We start from the raw sequence: 24,053 nt of genomic DNA on the forward strand, positions 1-24,053 counted from the left end.
CAGTCTGGCCATGACAAGACCTCTGTCATCAACAAGCCGTTTTCACCTACAGAACTGCCGCTCGCTGGATGTTTTTTGTTTTCGCACATTCTCTTTACACTCTAGAGACTGTTGTGCGTAGGCCTGTCATGATTATTAAATAATCGTCTGATCGTGGTTATTTGAGACAACCGCGATTATTGGGCATTCAAATTCCAATCACATTTTAATGTCCAAATAAGGGAATTTTAAGCAAATATACTGTAAAATTGCCATGAACGGCACATTTGTGTGTCATTCAGTTGAACTCTGAGCGTCACTGAGCCGCACCACGGAGGTCGACCAGCTCTTGTCCTGAAGAGCGTGTGAAGTGCTCTCAGCAGAGGCTCGCGCCACATTCCCGCAAAATATAAACAAATAAGTATAAACTTTAATAGTGAATGCAGAGCGCTCCGGTTTCACTTTAAATGATCTTGTAATGGCAAATGTTCCTGGTTCATACTCGCTGTGTTAATGAAACGCACGCAGTGACAAAGAGGAGGAGACGCACGCTTCCTCTATTTTTGTGGAGTGATAAAATGATGAAACTAAATCTCAAAGGTTTTGCTTCATGAGAGACAAGGACTCGTGAGTTTAATCAGAGCATTAAAATAGTGTTAAAATGAAGAAATTAGTAAATAAATATTTTACTATTGCATAGTATAATAAAAATGTAATATAAATATAATAAAATATATAAAATATATTTTGTTTTATTAAAAAAATTATAAAATATATGAGTTCAAAAAACAAGTGTAAATGTAAAATTAACCAAAATTAAACTTGATCAAAAAGAGACATATTTTAAGTATTTAGAAATATTTTGATATTTAAAACATACATTTTCATGTTATTCATACATTTTTAAATCCTTAAAAGAAAATCATAGTTTATCCCTATTTTATTATTTGATTTATATATTTGAAGTTAAATTTGTAAAAATGAAGCACACATGCAGAAAAAAGTACACCTTAAAAAATATGATATATATATATATATATATATATATTTCATATATCATGAAAGCCCTTAACAAGACAATTCGTCACAGCCCTAAAACAGACAATTAATCATCATAAACACAATTATTTGTTTGACAATTAATCGTCAGCCAAATGTCATAATCATGACAGCCCTAGTTGTGTGTGAAAATCCCAGGAGATCAGCAGTTACAGAAATACTCAAACCAGCCCATGTGGCACCAACAATCATGCCACAGTCTTAATCACTGAGATCACATTTTTCCCCATTCTGATGGTTGATGTGAACATTAACTGAAGCTCCTGACCATATCTGCATGATTTTACACATTACACTGCTGCCACACAATTGGCTGATTAGATAATCACATGAATAAGTAGATTTACAGGTGTACCTAATAAAGTGGTCACTGAGTGTGAACAGGTATATACAGTGTGTGTGTGTTTATATATATATATACAGTGCCTTGCAAAAGTATTCAGACCCCTGACCAATTCTCTCATATTACCGAATTACAAATGATACTCTGAAATTTCATTCTGATTGATATTTTATTTTAAAACACTGAAACTCAAAATCAGTTATTGTAAGGTGACTGTTTTTTTTGTTGGGAAATATTTTTATGAAAAATAAAAAACTGAAATATCATAAGTATTCAGCCCCCACACATTAATATTTGGTCGAGCCACATTTTGCTGCAATAACTGCTTTAAGTCTTTTGGGGTACATATGTACCAGCTTTGCACACAGTGACGAAGTGATTTTGGCCCGTTCTTCTCGGCAGATCTTCTCCAGGTTATTCAGGTTGGTTGGGTGACACTTGTGGACTGCAGTTTTCAAATAGTGCCACAGATTCTCAATAGGATTGAGATTAGAACTTTGACTGGGCCACTGTAGGACATTTATCTTTTTATTCTTGAGCCACTCCAGTGTTGCGTTGGACTTGTGCTTGGGAGCATTGTCATGCTGAAAGGTGAATTTCCTCCCAGGCTTCAGTTTTTTAGCTGACTGAAGCAGGTTCTCTTGCAGTATTTCCCTATATTTTGCTCCATCCATTCTTCCTTCAATTCTAACAAGATGACCAGTCCCTGCTGATGAGAAGCATCCCCACAGCATGATGCTGCCACCACCATACTTCACTGTAGGGATGGTGTGTCTTAAGGCATAGGAAGTGTTAGGTTTGCGCCACACATAGCGCTTTGAGTTTTGGCCAAAAAGCTCTATCTTGGTCTCATCTAACCACAAAACCTTCTCACACATCGCAGCTGGGTCACTCACATGTTTCATGTGACATGTCACATGTCCAGATGTGCTTTCAGATGGTACTTTTTGAGTAACTGCTTCTTTCTTGCCACCCTCCTATACAGGCCAGCGTTATGCAGTGCTCTTGATATGGTTGACTGGTGCACCATTACTCCACTCCCAGCCACGGAACTCTGTAGCTCTTTCAAAGTGATTGTTGGCCTCTCTGTGGCTTCTCTCACAAGTCTCCTTTTTGTTAGAGCACTGAGTTTTGAGGGACGACCTTTTCTTGGCAGTGCCTGGGTGGTGTGGTGCAGTTTCCACTTCCTGATTATTGATCCAACTGTGCTCACTGGGATATCCAATCATTTGGATATTATTTTGTACCCTTTCCCTAACCTATGCATTTGTATTACTTTATCTCTAACTTCTGTGGAATGCTCTTTGGTCTTCATTTTCCTTCAGATTCACAGCCTGACCAATGATCCTTCAACAATGGGTTTTTTATCCAGAAAATGTGATTGCAACTTTAATGATTCACAGTCGGATGCCAGTGGTAAAGTAATTGTGTTCTTTCATCGGTGTAACCTGGCAGCTTCCACAGCACAGGGGTTGAATACTTATGCAAGGAAGATATTTCAGTTTTTTTTTATATATATATATAACATACAACCAGTGTCACCTAACAATAATTGATTTTGAGTTCCAGTGTTTTAAAATAAAATATCAAACAGAATGAAATTTCAGTGCACCATTTGTAATTCAGTAATATGAGAAAATTGGTCAGGGGTCTGAATACTTTTGCAAGGAACTATATATATATATATATATATATATATATATATATATATATATATATATATATATATATATATATATATTTGTTGTTGTTGTTGTTATTATTGTCAGCATTAATTAATATTGGAGAGCGGACCAGACAATATTGGTAATTTAAGAGTTAACACTTGTTTATGCTTTTGCAAGATGGGTTAAAAATGGTCGTAATCTGTCGTGATCACTTTAAGAGCTCATCTGATCTCATTGCAAATTCGGCAACAAGAGGTCAAGAGTTGTACAGCTAAAATTGGTCAGTGCTTACCGAAATTCATACCACTGCCCCAAATGGCTGAAGCTGAAAGTGTTGTTGAGGTGCCATTTCCACAGAGTGTTGCCAAAAGCGAGTTGTATTGTAAATTATGTATAATTAATTTTATTAATTTTATTTATTTATCACACATTATACATTTGCACATATACAGTGAAACTCTTTTTTTTTTTTCACATATCCCAGCTAAGCTGGGGTCAGAGTGCAGGGTCAGCCATGATACGGCGCCCCTGGAGCAGATAGGGTCAAGGGCCTTGCTCAAGGGCCCAACAGTGGCATCTTGGCAGTTTTGGGGCTTGAACTGCTAACCTTCTGATCAGTAACCCAGAGCCTTAACCGCTAAGCCACCACTGCAGCAGGAATGCATATTTTATTAACCCTTCTCCCTACCACAAACCCCAACCCTAAACCTACCTGTCAGTCGAGAACATTTTTTATTTAGAGGGAAAATGCAACCTCTGTATCATGCGTATCGTTGATTATGTGAACTCTATTACTTACTGGTTTCCATTCGACAAGAACCCAAGTCTCGGAGTGAATGCATTTACTTAGTACTGTAAATGTCAGTAATTTTGCATTGCAGTTGTGCAGTGTGACTGTTTCATGTCTTCTAAAGCAATATGATCGCTTTGGGTGAGAAACAGATCTTTACAACCTGGCTTTGCACCATTGGTTGAGACAATGTTTCTGTGTTGGGGTGGTCACAGAAACAAACAGAGGAATGTTTTGAAAGTGCCAGAGAGTCACAGTGTTTATGCTTTTTGGGGGGAATCAAACAACAAATAACTTACTTATAGTTATGTCTACATATTAAATTGTACCTGCTGGAAAATCCAGCTCATGCTGGTAGCTGTGATTTGGAACATGGTAGCTGGTCCAAGCTGGTCATGAGCTGGTCCAAGCTGGTCCTTAGCTGGTCGACCAGCTACCATGTTCCAAAAACCAGTTTGACCATCTTGAACTGGTATGACAAGCTGGTAGCTTGGACCAGCTTGAACCAGCTAAAGATCAACTTGGACCAGCTAAGGCCAACATGAACCAGCTCATGACCAGCTTGGACCAGCTTGAAACCAGCTACCATGTTCCAAAACACAGCTACCAGCTTAAGCTGGATTTTCCAGCAGGGATATGAACAGGTATTGTAACAAAAATTACGCTCTTTAGACTGGATCTAACCGGACCCCTGTGTTTGGCTCTCTGCTCATCTGTCCATCACGCACCCACCCACCCACCTCTCTCTCTCTCTCTCTCTCTGTGTGTGTGCGTGTGGGTTATTAGTACAGTGCGGATCCAGTGACAAACACACACAATAGTGTCTCTGTGCTGCTGTAAGTGAATTGTGCTCTGAACAAAAGCATCTCTCAGAGCTCAGCCTCTGCTGTCAGCTGCACCACTGAAAGTCTTACTCTGCTCACATCAGTGACTCTTGTTGGTGGTGTTTGCTTAGCAAGTATCACTGTCTGTTACTTTTTCTGATACTTAGGGTTAGTGATTTCAACAAAACCCCAAAGGGCTCAATTTCCTCTACACGCAACGATCATATGCTACATCTTTATACAATTTTCATGGCAGTGCAAAGCACAAGTGGGGGTGTGTGGGAGGTTTTGCGCTATCTGTGGGTGTATGCGCGCAAACTGTTGGTGTATTGTATGTAAATGAAGTGGTGCAAAGCGCAGTTTGCTATTTTCCTGAGAAATAGGTATTTTTTTCCTGAAAGCAGGTCTGTTCTATGCACATAGTCCAAACTCATTTCCTGCATTTGCAGTTCATGTCCAAACTCTGAAAATATAGTGAAATATCAAATTGAAGCTCAGAGTTGAAGCTGTCTTCTGAAACGAAAATTTATTAGATTTGTGTTAAACTATCTATAGGTAATAGTTTATTTTTTTATTTAATTTTATTGATATTTTTCCACCTGTGGTCGTAGAGTGATTTTTAAGTCATTTTCATTTTTTAAATATTTTAATTTTATTTATTTTTTTTGTGTTTCAATAAATTAATTTTAATTAAAAGTGACCGGTAGAAGTGAAGTGCGTGCCGATAAAATCACTGTTAATACTAGAAATTATTTGTGTGTCAGTAGATGAAAATGATTAATAACACTTATATTCCCTATAATTTAATGGAGCGTATATCCAAATCCTGATGATAATAATATTTTCTAAACATATAAAAGGAGCGTGTCCATATTTGTATTAATCTAATTAATTGCATACAGCCCATTTACACTTCCATTCATACTTCTTATGAATATGCTGTTGTGGCAGGGCGGAGGGCGGGGCCGGGTCGTGATTCTACACACCCGGCTCCTAATCAGGCAGATTAGCCGAGAGGGATAAAGGCCGACTGGAGATGGCAGTGCAACAGAGAGAGAGTTGTGTGCGCGTTTGTCTTTTTGGTTCAGTTTATAATTAAACTATTATTTATATTATCAAGCCGGTTCTCGCCTCCTCCTTTCCATTGATGTGTTACAGCTGTCTTTGTTTATATCGCTGGTGCTTGATAGGGAGTGGACAGTGCAATAACCTGAGAAGAACCTCAAAATTAAATTGCATCCCATTTGTGCTTTGCATGCGCAATTTCACCAAACCCACTTGCACCTAGACTTAGTGCATGTTTGCATGAAAATACCAAAACTTCATGGCCATGTCCATTGACTTTGCACTTATGACTTATGGCATAGCACTGTGCTTAGTGCTAGTGCTCTTAAAATAGGGCCCTAAGTATTCAACTTTGCTTTAACTTTAGAAAACTTTTCTAAACACCATTTACTGTAAATTCTGTAGGGTAAAATGAACTATAGCTACATGTGTAGAAAATAACCAATTTAAGTTGCTTGCTTCTGCTTGTATTTGACTTGTTCACAACATTCCTATTTTTAAATAGTGTAATAAAGTGTGTTATCACTAAATAATATTTTTGGAGTCTGTAGGTGTCTGATTTAGGCCTGAAAGATACACTGCGTAATAGGGCTGAGTGATATGTACAAAATATTTTAGCGATAATTGCCTTAAAAAATATTGCAGTATCCGATTACATCGTCAACACCCCTGCTGAGGGTCGGTGAATGTTTTTGCTTTATTGATTTTGGTTTAAAAATGTAATTAATTTATTGAAACATGAAAAACATAAAAGACATTTCTAAATTCAAATTGCACTTTAAAATAAACGAAAAAAATCAATAAAATAACGTGTGAATAATATAACTTAAAAATAAGTGATCAAAAAAGCGTATTTTACCACCTTATTTAAAAATTTACAGTCTCCAACGGCTCCATTTGCCACCGTTCAAGCATCCGTCAATGACGACAGGTGGAAAATTACTAAAAGCCTACAGATTAAGAACTAAAGACAATTATAAATTTAAAAACAATAATAATCTAAATAAATAAGCCAAATAAATTCCATTGTGTTCCCAAAATAATGCTAAATGTGTTCTTATCGAATGTGTTTGTATTGCGTTTTGGTAATACAGTTAATGCTGCCTAAAGAAAATAAAATAGAACTAATTTTAAGATCAAGGTGAACGTGTCTTGTATTATTTTATGATTTAATCACTTTTGTCTTTGTTTCATTAATAAAAAGATACATATTACTGAGCCTGCAGAGTTGCGTTCACAGTGCATGCCAGCCGCGAGGAAATAAAGTGAACTAAACTCACAGCACCTCCCGAAATGATATGAGATAATTTGCAACATTCTCATAGATGACGTTATTCTTGCAAACAGTTTTCAGATGAATGAAATAGAGAAAAAAGAGTGAAAACCCTTTACATGCATGTGTTCCACATGACAGGCTCGCGCTGCACGCCTCTTAACAAACAGCGAATCAGACACGAGCATTGATGACTTCTCTTTTGTCTGTTCTTAAAAATATGATAAAGTGTGCGGGGGGCCTGGGTAGCTCAGCAAGTAAAAGACGCTGACTACCACACCTGGAGTCGCAAGTTCGAATCCAGGGTGTGTTGAGTGACTCCAGCCAGGTCTCCTAAGCATCCAACTGGCCCAGTTGCTAGGGAGGGTAGAGTCACGTTGGGTTAACCTCCTCGTGGTCGCTATAATGTGGTTCATTCTCGGTGGGGTGCGTGGTGAGTTGTGCATGGATGCTGCAGAGAATAGCATGAAGCCTCCACATGCGCTAGGTCTCCGCAGTAACGTGCTCAACAAGCCACGTGGTAAGATGTGTGGATTGATGGTCTCAGACACGGAGGCAACTGAGATTCGTCCTCCGCCACCCGGATTGAGGCGAGTCACTACGCCACCACGAGGACTTAGAGCGCATTGGGAACTGGGCATTTCAAATTGGGGAGAAAAGGGGAGGAAAAAAAATATGATAAATTGTGTCGTGTCTTTGTGACTAACAGCATTTCTTGTCATGTGTCACTCCGAGACAGGTCGTCCGCCTGCTTACCCGCAAACTTACCCACGCATGAAATACCTGCATTTGGACGAGGAGCTTGTGAACTGGATTCAGCCTCGTCGCATTTTGCAGATGGCGGGTGCTAGTTTCACACCCTGGCCACTGTTAAATATATTTGGTGACTTCCCAGATCCATGGATTTGCCATTTCCCGATATTGTTGATGATCATCTGTTCACAATCGGGATCTTTGTAAGACATCGTCGATATCCGATTACATCGTCACATCGCCAAGCCCTACTACGCAAATATGCTAGCGCAGACGTGAATGCTCGACCAACACATGGAAACTGATCTCATAAAATCATATTACAATTCCTAAATTTTTGCAAAAGGATTTTCATGTGCCTTGTTTTACGTATCGCAGCAGTTTCTTGGTGAAATGAACACTAGAGACACTACAACAACAATGAAAACAATTGGTAAAGAGGCCACATCGGGCTTTAAGTAGTGCACACATTATATTCCTTTTGAGACACAGTGTTCTGCATTGATTTAGTTTTTGTATCTTTTAAGGCCAAAAATAGTTGTGTACTCAGTTTTCTGAAGTGTATATGTGACTAATGGGACTATTCTTGCATAAAGTATTTGTAGAGCCGAGGAGGGCGGGGCCGGGCTAGAATGAGACACACCCGGTCCCCAATCAGCCTGATGGGGCGCGCGAGGGATAAAGGCGGCCGGGGACGACAGTTCTAGAGAGAGAGAATGACAGGCAGCTGTACTGTGTGTTTATAGTTGTGTGTTTTTTGTTTGAGTTGTTTATTAAATTATTATTTAAATTGTCAAGCCGGTTCTCGCCTCCTCCTTTCCACGGAACCTCCTTTACAGTATTGTATTGCTCTACAAAGGTAGACACTTTTCTATCAGGCCTTAAAAACTGAATAAAGACTGAGCTTATTATAAATTATTTATTTTACCATCTCTACTTCCCTGTTGATTTATTATTCAATTTAACACTCTCTACATCAGGGGTCTCTTTTTATTAAAAACAAAAATTATTGAGCTTTTACTGTTTGTCACAAAGCAGGCGAGTTTACTTATTTTATTCTCAAAACCAGTGCTTGAAGTGGGGCAGTACGCAGTGCCTGCACTTCTCTAATTTTGTCTACAGAGTACTGGCAGTTTTTCTTGCTTACCACCACTTCTCAGAGTCTCCCAGTACGATGTAATGTCTTTATTTAATGTAAGTCAGTGATGCGATGAGGCCAGTAAATCACTTTTATCTGACCTTCCAAATGATTTTGATAAAATTGCTGTGGTAAACATCCGAGCACTCTCTGCGCGAAACTCAGTGGTGAGTTTAACAACACTCAACACGTGCAACAGCATTGGTGGCCGTCAACCGATTCGTGGTCCAGTTCCGAAGGAGCGTGCAATGTTTAAGCTTGTCTGGACATAATTCAGGTACACTGTTCTCCAAAAAATTAACCAGCAACTTTTAGGTGAGCACATTTTATCACGTCTTATTCATTCAGATGTTTTTATGCAAATTGTTTAGGCGCTGGATGCAGTCAAAACTACAGACGTAAAAAAAGAAAGGTCAAAGCTGTTATAGAAGTGATGTCAGCTCATATGCGCATCCTTTTTTCACAAAAGATAAACTGATGATGAAAACTGAAGCTTAAATTAAAATACACAGTAAAATTTGCTTTTATTCTCCATTCTTTTCTGTAGTGCTCGTAAAAAGATTATGTGAAGTGTCACTGAACTTGCCAATGCATATATCCTGACAATGTTTAGTTGTGTACAGATGTCAGCGTTCACAAACACAAGCAGCCTCAAGAATTGACACAGAGTGTCCGTATAACACTTTTCCTTGAGCAGAATATTGCACTAGAGATCGCTAAGTTTGTTCAAAGGGGAAAGCGAGAGCTAGAAAGAGCGCACTCCTGTGCATGGTTGCCAGATTGCACAAAATACTATCGCATTAGACGGAATAAGTATAAATCTCAAATTGGAGGTGTTGCGTCTCATATCTGGCAACCCTGAGCATGTTAAATGCTTGTGGAGGCGCATTAGGTCCCAATGCAAGATAATTGAAATATCCAATGAATAAAACGCTTTTAGGATAAATGAGCCGCGGGCCACAATAAACCATGTGGATGGCCACATCTGGCCCTCGTGCTGTAAATTGCCCAGGTCTGATAACCAGCTACTTTTACAAGCTTGTTCGAGTGTGATTTAATTGCATGGTAGCTCAACTGATAGAGCGTTGCACTTGTGATGCAAAGGACTGGGATACGAGTCCTGAAGAGCACGCGAGTCAACACGTGAGCCGAAAGTGTCATAGAAGCATCACAAAATGACGTGATTGCATTAGCAATTGTGTTTTCCATCTCACATTTGCTTTTATGACATTATGTTAGGTTTAGGTTTATTGTTTAGGGTGGGAGGGAGGTTGTTGATTTAAAACTCGATAGAGCACTAACCTTAAAAACCTCATCTGTTTGGGAGACTATTTAACTCCCTTTTAGCACCACACAGTGGACATTTTACCACGAACTGCCGCGATACTTGTAATGAACCACGTAATATTATTTTGCAAAAATGTCGCCACAGTCATGTCATTTTTATTAGATCAGACTAAAAGCATTGCAAGCGTGTGGTCCCATGACAACAGTTTAATTAATTAACATTAACATGCTTAGCACGATTCTCTTCAAATTGTTGCCATGAAATTGAGCTGAAAGAGGAAGCTGATCATAGAAGAAGAAATTTTGTGCCGATGTCCACTATAGCGCCCCTTGTGGCAACACCGGGTATGCAACATGTAATGAATTGCATTCTGACACATTTCTGACCACAACTGCATGAAATTGAGCTTCTGTAGCTAGAAGTATGTGAGCTAATATGTTTCAGCTCCTTTTCTCTGTATCTTTTGCTGCATTTGAGGAAATTCCTTTTGTTAGGACAAATGAACACATTTCATCCCGAATGTAAAATTTCTTGTTAGACAATTTCCGTTGTACAATGCAACACCCAGTAATTACACAATCATTTTAGATGACATCGGTAGATTCACATTGATATTCACATCAGTGTGATAATATTAATTAATTTCCTACTCTATGAAATATCTCTCTGTCAGGATTCGTCCTCAGCTGGCAAAGGAGAAGATTGAAGGATGTCACATCTGTACGTTTGTGACGCCGGGCGAGCCACAGGTGGTTTTGGGAAAGGATAAAGCCTTCACGTATGATTATGTTTTTGACATGGACTCAATGCAGGACAGTATCTACGCCAACTGCACTGAGAAACTCATCGAAGGGTGTTTTGAGGGTTACAATGCCACAATCTTCGCATACGGACAGGTGTGTGTTTGTTAACCATGTTCATTTTCACTGAGTCTTAGATAATATTCATGTGTTTGTTATAAACTTTGTATTTTTCATGTTCTGTGGCTAGCTTTCACTGTGGCCTGCATTTCATGGCCGACTTACCACCCAACACCAGCACGCAATGCAGATATCTGTCTGTCTCTCTCTGTCACTGTGTTAATCCTGGCTTATATCAACATTCTCACTCATCCAACAGACAGACGGTTCAAACTCCACAACACTAAATACACATGCAGAACACTTTGCAATACACTGTATAAATAAATATCTGTTTAGGTAAAAAAAAAAAAAAAGTGTAAATGTAAATTAGCTATTAGTGCACACCAGAGTCAGACAATAACTTTTTTATTAAGAGGGAATATTTGCCCCCTATAATTTAATTTCAGGGGCATTTTATAACAGATAAAACACAATCTGTTAAACATTTTAGTCATGACAACTCCCGGAATAAGTTTTGAACTATTATAATTGATATGACAAGTTAGTAGGTCTGGTCTCGTCAGTCTAGATCTGCTTATGCTGCTGCAGACTAAGTATGTTGATTTGTTACTGCTAAACACACAAACATGGCATATCAAACATGAAAGACATGCTGCTGCTGCACAATTAGACATGCATACAATCCTCTTGAAGCAAATTTAGACATTTGGTGCTGGAGAGGAGGAGGGTTTAACTTTACAAGAGTTTTTTCTCTGAAACCCTCCTCCTCCCCAGCACCACTGGTCTAGATTTTGCAGTGAAACTGGCTTACATGTAACCAGGCAACTTAAATGGTAGACAAAGAGAGATTACGCAAGTTGATTGCGTCACAGTTTATATGTCAAAGGACCTGTCAGCTTGCACCATGTGGAATTGACTGAACTTAAAATCAGTTATGTCCAATACTTCAATTAAATCAATAATTAGAAATGTTTTGTTTGTGTGAGAACTTGCGTTGTTTTTGCTGTAAACAGAAATATCTAAATCAATATTTAGCGAAAGTTGAAAGACGACGACTACCACTAGACAAAAGCAACTTGTTCTTCTCTGTTGTGAATAGCGCTGCGCTTCTGTATGTAGTAAAAACAATGCAAGTTCTCGAGTGAACAAGTGAAAGTGTAAGGTTTAAGTGCGAGCCATTGTAAATGAGCTTCTCTCATGCACTCGTGAACTCGCAAAGGATGCCGGAAGTCAAGGTTTTCTCTGAAAAGTCAACTGTGAGTCAACAGTTTCTTTAAGTTTAATTATTTCTACTTTTCAGTCATATATGACATCCCATCAATGCTCAGGAACGTTTGCCAAGCAATCATAGTATTTTCAGTTGGACTGAATTTGCACCTGTGTTGAAACACATACAACTTGTTGTATTATTTAATCATACTCTGTACAAAACTATTTTCCATTACTAAGAGAGTTAAATATCTCTTTTGAAATGTTGACTCGGATGCGATGTTTGTTTTGTATCTCAGACAGGGTCAGGGAAGACATATACAATGGGCACAGGGTTTGACATGACTATATCAGATGAAGAGCTGGGCATCATCCCGCGAGCGGTCAGTCATCTGTTTAAAGGCATCGAACAGAGACGACAGACAGCAGCAGATCAGGGCCGACCCGTCCCAGAGTTCAAAATCAGTGCACAGTTCCTAGAGGTACACATGCTTTTGTGGATGATGGTTATATTGCATCTTTAAACTTGATTTTATGTGCCTAAATAAAAACTTTGCATTTAAACTGTTAGACCGATAAATCAGGAATGAATCATTTTGAGATTATTGTTATCTACTGATTACTCTAACCACCTGTGGGATTAACAGAATCTCTTCATATTATATTATATTATATTATTTTATTTTATAATATATTATATTTTATTATATTATAATATATTCTATTCTATTCTATTATTTTATAAAATATTATATTTTATCATATTATATTATATAATAAATCTTTACTGTTTTGCCTGCTGTCCTATGCAAAAGCAGCATTCATATTATCTAGAATTTTACATAATTAAGGTGAAATCAGGCATCAAAACATTATAACGTAGAGTAGAATATATAGTTAGCTGTATAATACTTTTGTAAAAAAAGTTTGAATCAGAAAGAAAAAAGCCCTGATATTATATGTTTCAGCATTGGCTTAATCAAACTGATATGATTATTTCAAAATGTGCAAATATTGTCTGATATAAAATGATCACTTATATATTGTGTATTTCTAAATGTTACTATGCAGGTAATGAGATCTTTTGTCTTTTTATGTGTGTGTATGTTCAGTTGTATAATGAAGAGGTGTTGGATCTCTTTGACAACACTCGTGATATGGAGATGAGGAAACAGAAATCTCACATTAAAATCCATGAGGACGCCAGCGGCAGCATCTACACTGTCGGGTTGACCACGCGCACCGTCTGCTCAGAAACAGAAGTGAGTATCATAGATTATTCTTGAGATTGAGTGCGTGTGACTGTACTGACGTGTCTCTCATGTGTGTGTTGTAGATGATGCAGTGTCTGAAGCTGGGCGCTCTCTCTCGCACCACCGCCAGCACACAGATGAACGTACAGAGTTCACGCTCACACGCCATCTTCACCATACACATCTGCCAAGTGCGAGTTTGTGAGCCTGCAGAAATTGTAAGTACCGTCTTGAGTTATTCTGAATGTTGCCAATTAATGGACAGTGGTCCAGATCAAGACCCAAGATACGTTCAGCCCAGATGAATTGTTTATCATAAATGAATATAATTATAAATATACCTTTTTTTCCCGCACGCTGTTTTTTAATCTTCACTATGCAAAGGTATGGAATAAAAAGGTTCATTTACACTATTTGTATTCATGCGGCATAAATGCATTTACACAGGAATGACAATCACATGAAATGGCGGCAAGGTTATTATATTTTGTAATTTTTAATTTAGTTTTAGTTGTTCTCATTCTGTGATAGTTTTAGTTGAGTTTTTCTCGATGTTAGTCTTAGTTTAGTTATTCAGGTTTTTTTCGATGCTAGTTTTAGTTTATTCGTTTTTCTCGATGCAAGTTTTAGTTTAGTTTTAGTTTTTCCTTTTTTTTCTTTAAATTACTTTTCTTTTTTCTGTTATATATTTTGTTTTAAGGGCTGCCAGGTTAACTGAATCGAAAACATAGTAATGAAGAGCAGCATTGAACTAGATAGTTAGTTAAATTAAAAAAATAAAAAATAAAAATACAGCACAAGGACTAGAATCAGTTAATAATGTTTTTGAATTTGTTGATTTACATAACTATCTGAATAAACGATAATGTGGCATTTTCACGTTTAATGTCACTTCAATTCATAATATACTGCTAATCAAAAATGTAAACAAAACATTATTCAAATATTTTAATATGTGAATTATAAATAAATATTTATAATAATTATATTTATAATGTCTAATATTTTTTAAATTATTATTTTAGTAATTTTTGGAGCCATTATTATTAAGGGCATTTGCTCACTAGAGTTTACGCTGTGTCCAAGAACGCTGGAATGCATTGATCTCGATGGCGATGGTGCATCGGAAGGACGGAAAGGGAAAACGCAAGGGTTTGCGATAGTGACGGTCACTCATTCGACCAAAACTCATGTGATAGAAACTTTGCAATAGAAACTCATCCCTCATGCGACAGTTGAAAACAGAGCCAGGAGAGCCTGAAGAGCCTGTTTACTGGTACATTGTCAAAAATATATATTTTAGATAGTCATATCTATACTTGATCGCCACTGGATTGCAGCTTGTTTCAAAGTGAACTGCTTTTTTCCTCTCATACACGCCTTTTAAATGGACCTTTCCCACTCCCATGCGTCAAATGCTCCGTCGGAGCTCTCCCTAGTGTGTCAGTGCCCCAAGGCTTCCAACTGTTCCATATTTGACGGGACGTTCCATATTTTTGTACCGTATTTCAGCGGTTCCCTGCCCACCCTTCCCTGACAAATGAGGAAACACTCAAAGGGTATGCCCCCATCGTACGACGCCATCCCGTATTTAACTGTTAACAATGCTCAAGTGTCCTGTATTCGCATGGCGAAAAGTTGGCAACCCTACAGCCAATAGAAAACAAGACACACGTTTCATGGAAACGGTACAGTGATATCCAGTCACCCAGAAATTCACTTTTTTCATGTCATGGCCATAAAACTTATCCACTTCTGAAACAGAGCAATCTGACCTTTGCCAGGAAAGACACATAATGGCTGTTTTTCAGTGTGCGTTCTTATGTGTTCTTACATTCTCGTGAACTCGTTCAACATCATCACCCACTGTCGAAGTTCAATACCAATACTCAAGAATGCAAGGACAGAGAATACATAAAATTACCCGGATGTGTTCTTGTTTAATCCAAATGTCGAGGATGCATCGATAATGACTTGTGGGCAAGAACCCATTTGATGTCCAAGAAGTCATAGCGACACTACGGTGGCAGACAAAATGTAGGACATTTATCATTGTGTTTTCTTTCAAGAGTTTCCCGCAGAGAGCTCGCAAAAGTCTGACAGCTCGTGCGAGTCGTTATACTCCAACATTGGGCATGATTTTACTAAAGTAAAAAACACATGGAGGATACCAATGTTTGCAGACTTTATACTTTTAACATGTCACCAGTTCTGCAAAATGTCACTGGTGTTTGATAATAATGCCAGTAGTTCTCTCGCTGGCTACAAAGTGCTCAGACTGTCAAATGCACAACAGGAAGATCGCAGCACATCTCAAAGCTCCCAATAGATGCGTTCTACATCCTCCTCTCCTTCCGAGTTCATTCTTCTAAGGTAGCTTGGCAAGACTGGTCTTCATAAGAACACACGTCTGTTCTCTGCATTCTTTGCATTGAGAAACACCCGGAGACAGGACCTCTTGGAAGTTTCATCGAAAACTCCTGCTCTGTGTTAATGTCATTCTTTTAATTGACTGTTCATGTGTCTTTTACTCAGTCTGCAGATCAGGACAGTGAGACAGACAATAGACTGGCCAACAACTCATCTGAGATGGAGGAGTTCGAGACACTCACGGCCAAGTTTCACTTTGTGGATCTGGCCGGATCGGAGCGGCTCAAGAGGACTGGAGCTACAGGAGACCGGGCCAAGGAGGGCATATCCATTAACTGTGGACTGGTCAGAACCACAAACACATAATCACCTCCTGCATGTCTCTTTTGGCTAGAGTTAATCTAAGTAATAAAGTTGCTCATGACAGATCATGTGATATATTCATCTGCTTGTCTTTTGTCATCGTGATAAAGCTGGCATTGGGGAATGTCATCAGTGCATTAGGAGACAGAAGCAAACGATCGACGCATGTGCCTTACCGAGACTCCAAGCTTACTCGACTTCTTCAGGATTCACTGGGAGGAAACAGGTCTGTGTGTGATTAGCTAGACTTCATCTTGGGTCATCAGTATTACAGCTTCAACATGTTAATTTGATGTAATGCATCTGAAGCCAAACCAAATGCTTTCTTTTTTACCTGAGGTTGTTTTGTTGAAAATAACAAAAGAAACACATGAATATAAATTTTTGAGTGAACCTAACTAGCTGTGTGAGTAAACAAATAAGTCGATTTCTCTGGTCTGTCAGTCATACAGTGATGATCGCCTGCATCAGCCCGTCAGATCAGGACTTCATGGAAACCCTCAACACACTGAAGTATGCCAACAGAGCTCGCAACATCAAGAACAGGGTGATGGTGAACCAGGACAAGGCCAGTCAGCAGATCAGCGTGCTCAGGACGGAGATTGCTAGACTACAGATGGAGCTCATGGAGTACAGAACGGTGAGACATTCACCGGAGAATTTAGGTCACAAGATTTCATCAAACCAAAAAAGTATGGTAGCACTTGTACATTAATGCTTTGCGCTTTGATGTTTGATAAATTATTTAACTCTCTCTTTCTCAGGGGAAGCGTATGGTTGGAGAAGATGGGCTCGAAAGCATCAATGACATGTTTCATGAGAACTCCATGCTGCAGATAGAGAATAATAATCTGCGCATGCGTGTGAAGGCTATGCAGGAAACTATAGACGCTCAGGGCGCCCGGCTTACACAGCTGCTCAGTGAACAGGCCAATCAGGTGCTCGCCAGAGCAGGTACAGTGTACATCAGTGCCGCCCACACCAATCAAAAGGCGTAATACCAAATGTATGTGAAACATCCGTAAGATGTTTGAATAATAACTGATTATTGACTGTATTTCAGGTGAAGGCAGTGAGGAGATCGGAAATATGATTCAGAATTACATCAAGGAAATTGAAGATCTGAGGTAAAACAAATCTGCGAAAATGTACTTATTGCTTAAAACAGTAGCCAGGGGGTGGGCAGGTATTCTACGCTAACTGTTACAAACTAAAAATAAACTTCAAGACTTTCATATTTGAGTTAAATGAACTATTATAACATTTTGTAAACATTGTACCATAATTCTTACATAAAGCTTATTGAATCTTTAATAGGGTTGGGTACCGAGAGCCAGTTCTTGTTCAGAACTGGTTCCATTCTTTAAAAAATGTCAGAATCATATGATCTTCATGATTTTCAGTTCCGTTAACCATTCCACTATGTTCACATTTCCACCAATGCGAATGGAACACTGCCCTAAAATACTCTGATAGTGTTTCCAGCGGCGCATTTCAGCAGAAGCACCGCCCCCTACTGAGTTTGGGGCATAAAACACACAGCGCTACCTGTGTAATTTGATTCTCGAACAAATGACTCTTTTGAGTCAGATCTTTTGAATCTACAGCGTGAAACATACAGCACTTCCTGTATAGTCTGGTATAGAAGGAATCAAGCGCAAGTTATGAATTTCCAACTCGAAATTAAATGAGATCTGTTGAAGTCTCACAAGCCTGAAGTGCAACATTAGACTACATAACACAATCTAACTGTCTCTGGAACTGTTACTGTCATGAAATGATACTTCAGACCTGTGAGACTTTAATTGATAGTTAATAGTTACTTAATATTTACTGACTGGTTCTTCATATGACAATGTGTAATTAAGGATACACAAATGTATCTGTAATAAGTGGAATTTTATAAAAGAATAAATTAAAAATGCCATCACATTTCTTGTATGTTTAGATTTTTATCTAAAATATAGTTGGGATCAATTATTGGCTTGTATTAATGTCTCAAAAAAGTCTGAAAACACCCCTTTTACAAGAATTGTTTATATCTGATCTGGAGAAATCTGAAATGATCTCATCATTTGGCAACAGACTGCAGAGGGCAGTAAATCCAATAGGAATTGCAAATAATAATAAAAAAAGTACTAAGAGTTACTGGAATCGTTACTGGAACCATTAAGGACCAGAACCATTAAGAGGAATCGGAATTGGAACCAGAATCGTTTAATTCATTGCGATTCCCATCCCTGTTCTTTAATTAATATAAATGAGTGCTGTCAGTTGATTCAAATATTTAATCTCGATTAATCGCTGATTTTGTCATAGTTAATCGTGATTAATTGCAGATTTTGAAAGTGCTGAAATTTCCCTCAATATATACTTATTTTCCTGTTAAATGCATTTAGTTCCTTCTTAGGAAATAAAACAAAACAATATGTTACAATAATGTTTTACATTTTCCAAACAAAGCCTTACAAAGTATAAGACAGAAATGCACTAAAATTGCACAGATTCAAGTAATATTTAACATTTCCCAAAGACTAAGTGGAAGTTGACTAATTGAAAGAATTAGTCCCCATAGGTTGCATATTTGTTGCAATGCACATTAAATCTCCACCCTCATCCTCCACAATATTGATCTGCCGGCAGGCTGTGGCTATCCACTTTGCCAGCACCAGCGTCAAGCGGTGCTTTGAATTTTTAATTCCACATAAAAAGCGCTGCAGAAAACGTCTGAGTTCGGAATGGCATACTACCCACACTACTTTTACTGCTTCTGTCATATCTATGTATATCAGAAATAGTAAGGGTAGTATGGTATTGTACTATGCCATTCCGAACACGCCAATGACTTTTCCTGCTTTTAGTGCTGCCACTGCCCACGTAAAGAAACTTTAAAATTTTTTCCAGTAATCATTAGTTGATGCTTTGTAAGGTCAGCGGCAATGGGCAAAAAGTTTAAATAGTTTGAAGTTTGAATGGAGCATTGACAACTTGCTTCCATGGGAGAACTCCCATCCATCATCAGTGCCATATATCGTGTGTTTGGCTTTTAGGTGATAGGACTTGACGGGCTTTTGTGATAATTCAGTTCCACTTTACAAAGGCTGCAAAGTACTTTATTTTTGTCACAAGACCCATCTGGGTTTATTTTGTAGAATAAATGTCGTTAAGAGGTCCTATCTCCTTCACTTGATTATTGGCACGGAATCGCTTGTTTGTTTGTTTGTGGTGTACATCAGGTTACATCGCAATGGTTCTGCCCTATTCCAAAGATTTTACCCCCTCTCTAGAACTCACACAGAGCTGAATAAAATGTCAGAATTGAATGTCAAAATTGGTAAATGTGTTAATTGAAGGGTTTAACATTTTACATTAATTGCATGAGTTCAACAGCTCTATAAAACAATTTAATGTTTTGTGACCAATAACCCTACAGATAGTTCGGTGTTGCTGTGACAGGCGGTAATACCAAAGACATCATCACACCAAAGTGATAACTTCCTCAAAAAGACCACATAGCCATTTTAGAAAACTTTAGAGAACTTTTTAGAAAGCATAAAATATATTTTAATTTTGTAACAAGTTAGCTAAAATGGCTTTGAGGTCTTTTTTTTTTATATTGTGTTGAGCCTCTTGGTGGGCCCACCACCTGCAGTGAGAGAAGTATGAGGGGTCCGTGTGGACTGGACCTTGGTTACAGAAACTGGCTTTTGGTACATAAAATGTGACCTATCTGATGGGGTAGGACCCAGAGTTGGTGTGGGAGGTTGAGAGATGCCAACTAGATATATTTGGGCACATGTATATGTGCATTTCTGGCTCTGTAACCAAACTCTTGGATAGGTGTTGCTCTAGTTAAACGGTGCCAAGCATTTGTGGGTGAACGCACAATCTCACAATATATTTTGACGCTACAATCTTGGAGGGCCGCCTCAATACGACTCAAACTGAAGTTCAGAGTGTCCGGCTTTCTTGGAGACCCTGAGTGAGGCTCTTGAAAGGGTGCCATCTGGGAATTCTATAGTCCAGCTGGATGACTTTAATGCCCATGTCGCTGGCGACAGAGAAACCTAGAGAGGAGTTATTGGGAGGAACGGCTTTCCCAATCTCAAGTGGTGTTTTGTTATTGGACTTCTGTGCTATTCACGGGTTGGCCATAACAAATACCATGTTTGAACATAAGGTTGTTAATGAGTGTACTTGGTACCAGAACACCTTTAGCAAAAGGTCAATGAGTAACTTCATTGTTGTATTATCAGACCTGTGGCTGTATGTTTTGGACACTTGGGTGAAGAGAGGAGCAGAGCTTTCAACTGATCACCACCTGATGATGACTTGGATCAGATGGTGGGGGAGGCTACCGGACAGACCTGTCAAACCTAAATGGATTGTGAAGGTGAACTGGGAACATTTGATGGAGACTCCTCTCCAGAAGATCTTTAACTACCACTGGAGGAGCTTTTCTCACATCCCTGGCAGATGTCACTGAAGTGGTCAGAAACTCTGAAGTGGCAAGGTGCCAGGGGTCGACGAGATTCACCCTGAAATGCTGAAGGCCGTGGATGTTGTTAGGGTGTCATGGCTAACATGTCTTTTCAGCATTACATAGAGATTGTTGACAGAACCTAGGGATTGATCACACTTCTCAGCCTACTTTGGAGAGCTTTTTCCAGGGTGCTGGTAAGGAGACTCAAACCTTGGCTTAATGTCGTGGAACAGTCCGTCCGTCTCATACTCCAACTTTCCCTCTCTCGCGAACCTCCCTCACAGCCCGACAATGCCCACAGTATAACATTGTCTGCAAAAAGCAGCGAAGCAACCATGAGGCCCCCATATTGGACACATTCCTTCCCTCGGCTGCGCTTTGAAATCCTGTCCATAAATATCACAAACAGGATAGGTGACAACTGACAAGGGACAGCCTTGGCAGAGTCCAAAAACCCACTGGGAACAATCTTGACTTAATGTCAAGAATACGCACACAGCTCTTGCATCGGTTAAAGATACCAAATGGCATGCATTAGCGCCCAGTACTACATACTTCAGCAGCATCCCCCACAGGACACTCCGGGCGACTCTGTCATAAGCCTTCTCTAAGTCTACAGAACACCTGTAGACTGAAGGAGCAAACTCCCACGCCCCCTCTAGGACTCGCGCTTGGGGAAAAAGCTGATCCACTGTTCCACAGCCTGCATGGATGGATGGATGGATGAATCCAAATTAAACAAATATATTTTGACAAATGTTACAAAAATTATAGAAACATATATTTTTTAAAGAAGTCAGACTTGCCTAGTTTTTCCAAGGTACCCACCATTTCTGTTTTTCCCACCAATTTGTCTGTTTTCAAACAGGAAATAGTTAATTAGCTCTTCCTGATTATTTGTAAAGGGACATTATATTTTGTGCAGCACCTCAGGCAATAAATCTTCAGGCAAAACTGTGAAGAATTTTGTAAAATGTTGAATATTTGATCTTATTTTTGATTATAGCCAAAAATATATATATATATAAAAAAAAAAAAAGAAACAAGATACATTTACTTGAAAAGCACATTTGAAGCAAATATAAAATAAATAAATAAAAAAAACTTTTTTTCAGAGAATATATTGAATTACGTTTATTTTTGTACCCCAATTGTTTGGCAAATCTTTTTTTTTTTTTTTTACATTGTTACATTGACAGGCTTTTTGTGTATGTGTGTTTAAGAGCTAAGCTTCTGGAGAGTGAAGCAGTGAATGAAAACTTGAGAAGGAACCTCACACGAGCTTCCAGTCGTCCACCATTCTACGGAAACTCTGGAGCGTTCTCTCCCGCTTTGCTGGGGGCCGACCTGAGCCAAGACACTAGCGACATCATTGAAATCGCCAAGAAAGACCTGGAGAAACTGAGGAGGAAAGAAAAGAGGAAAAAGAAGAGGTAATGACAGGGTGAACTTAGTGTGGGGTGGTATCTACAGGGCTGTTGCCATGGTAACTTCTTGAGAGCGAGTGTATGTTATGAATAATTGCCGCCCCCCCTTCTGAAATCGAGGCACTGTGATTTGTGCCAGTGTGGTTTCATGATGATCTGTATTGTTTCTTTCAGCTGTATAATTATTACGGCAGACATTATCTTTATGTCTGTAATCAGAGTTCAGCAATACTTGCCAATGGCGGATGAATAGAGAAAATATACTGTCCATAAATATTTCGATGTTTATTTCGAAACACCACCCATCATGATTTTTTATTTCGGTGGCTTAATGCCAATAATGTGTCACCACATGAAACTCTGAAGACATATCCACTTAAACAGTTGCAAATTAGATGACATTCAACTGTCAACAGTCACTGGAATATTCCTCTTATACTGCCTTCAAGTTAAGTTGCAATGAACAAATATATATTTATATTTATTCCGAACAAAATCAAAGTAAATGTTTACTTGCTAGTGGCAACACAAAAACCCACTGAGACATTATATCAGGCAAAATATCTTAGATATGATGGTGATATCTATTAAAAGAAGGTTTTGCATGTGACCCTCAACTCTTCTTTACCAACGTCAGTGCCGTGGCTTCTCTCTCTGTCTCTGTTTGTGCTCCTCTCTCTGACCTCTGAAGACTCCAGCAGTTGCTGGGCGACAGGAGAGAGGAGGAGGAGGATGAGGAGGTGATGGAGGATGACAGGTTTGTCCCTGTGTCACCCCTCTATAATTACCCATAACCCCCATCATGCATCTCTGCTCACAGCCTTTTAAACACTCATTGTGTTTGTAAAGCAGGTGGTTTCCAAACTTGAAAATGTGTCAGCTATTCATCTACTTGCAAGAGACTTTTGTCCAAATACACCTTATAGTAATGATTGAATCTCACGAAACCTGTGAGGAACATTCCAGGTTATATTTCCCCTCAATTCAGAATAAAAAAAATATAATAATGAAAGAAAATGAAGCCTATTTTAATGAGCAAGATGTTTTACAATGCGACCTTATATTTTCAAGACAATTAAGAACATTTTCCTTTAAATTCTCATTACTGTAATGCAAAAAAAAAAAAAAGCAAAATATTTTAAAAAGTTGTAAAGTGGGGGCCTGGATAGCTCAGCAAGTAAAGACACTGCCTACCACACCTTGAGTCATGAGTTCGAATCCAGGGCATGCTGAGTGACTCCAGTCAGACTTCCTAAGCAACCAGTTGGCCCAGTTGCTAGGGTGGATAGAGTCATGTTGGGGTAACCTCCTCGTGGTCGCTATAATGTGGTTCTCACTCTCGGTGGGGCGCGTGGTGAGTTGTGCGTGGATGCCGCGGAGAATAGTGTGGGCCTCCACACGCACTAGGTCTCTGCGGTAACGTGCTCAACAAGCCACGTGATAAGATGCACGGATTGATGGTCTCAGACGCGGAGGCAACTGAGATTCGTCCTCCGCCACCCGGATTGAGGCATGTCATTATGCCACCATGAGGACTTAGAGCGCATTGGGAATTGGGCATTCCAAATTGAGGAGAAAAGGGGAGAAAATCCACACAAAAAATAAAAACAAGTTGTAAAGTATAAAGTATTTATACTTCAATTTGTGTTAGTCGTATTACCTTACATTTATTCTACATTTAATTCAATACAAATTGTCTTATTACAGGTTTCAATGAGAATCTGTTGGGAATCATAATTAAGAAAAATAAGAATCGCAAAAAAGTGCAAATGTCTGGGCATATTACAGTAATATGAATGAGGTTTTTTTTTTTTTTTTTGCATTACAGTAATAAGAATATAGGGGTAAATTTGCTTCATTGCTAAAAATAATGTCACAATACAAAATATTTGAATAGTGCACAATT

At 38.8% G+C, this 24,053-nt stretch overlaps 1 protein-coding gene across 4 annotated transcripts in view; it reads left to right on the top strand.

The window, feature by feature from the left end:
- The window catches only part of LOC127437223 (kinesin-like protein KIF21A), an 88,180-nt gene that overhangs the window by 24,357 nt on the left and 39,770 nt on the right, over positions 1 to 24,053 (top strand). For all 4 annotated transcript variants that reach the window (XM_051692024.1, XM_051692025.1, XM_051692027.1 and 1 more), the window contains exons 2-11: positions 10,853 to 11,075; positions 12,551 to 12,733; positions 13,364 to 13,513; positions 13,588 to 13,722; positions 16,040 to 16,219; positions 16,348 to 16,463; positions 16,682 to 16,877; positions 17,002 to 17,191; positions 17,301 to 17,364; positions 21,944 to 22,153. In XM_051692024.1, the coding sequence (XP_051547984.1) occupies positions 10,853 to 11,075; positions 12,551 to 12,733; positions 13,364 to 13,513; positions 13,588 to 13,722; positions 16,040 to 16,219; positions 16,348 to 16,463; positions 16,682 to 16,877; positions 17,002 to 17,191; positions 17,301 to 17,364; positions 21,944 to 22,153 (1,647 nt within the window). The remainder of the gene's footprint in view (positions 1 to 10,852; positions 11,076 to 12,550; positions 12,734 to 13,363; positions 13,514 to 13,587; positions 13,723 to 16,039; positions 16,220 to 16,347; positions 16,464 to 16,681; positions 16,878 to 17,001; positions 17,192 to 17,300; positions 17,365 to 21,943; positions 22,154 to 24,053) is intronic.

Source organism: Myxocyprinus asiaticus, chromosome 48, assembly GCF_019703515.2.
Source record: "Myxocyprinus asiaticus isolate MX2 ecotype Aquarium Trade chromosome 48, UBuf_Myxa_2, whole genome shotgun sequence".
Classification (NCBI taxonomy): Eukaryota; Metazoa; Chordata; class Actinopteri; order Cypriniformes; family Catostomidae; genus Myxocyprinus; species Myxocyprinus asiaticus.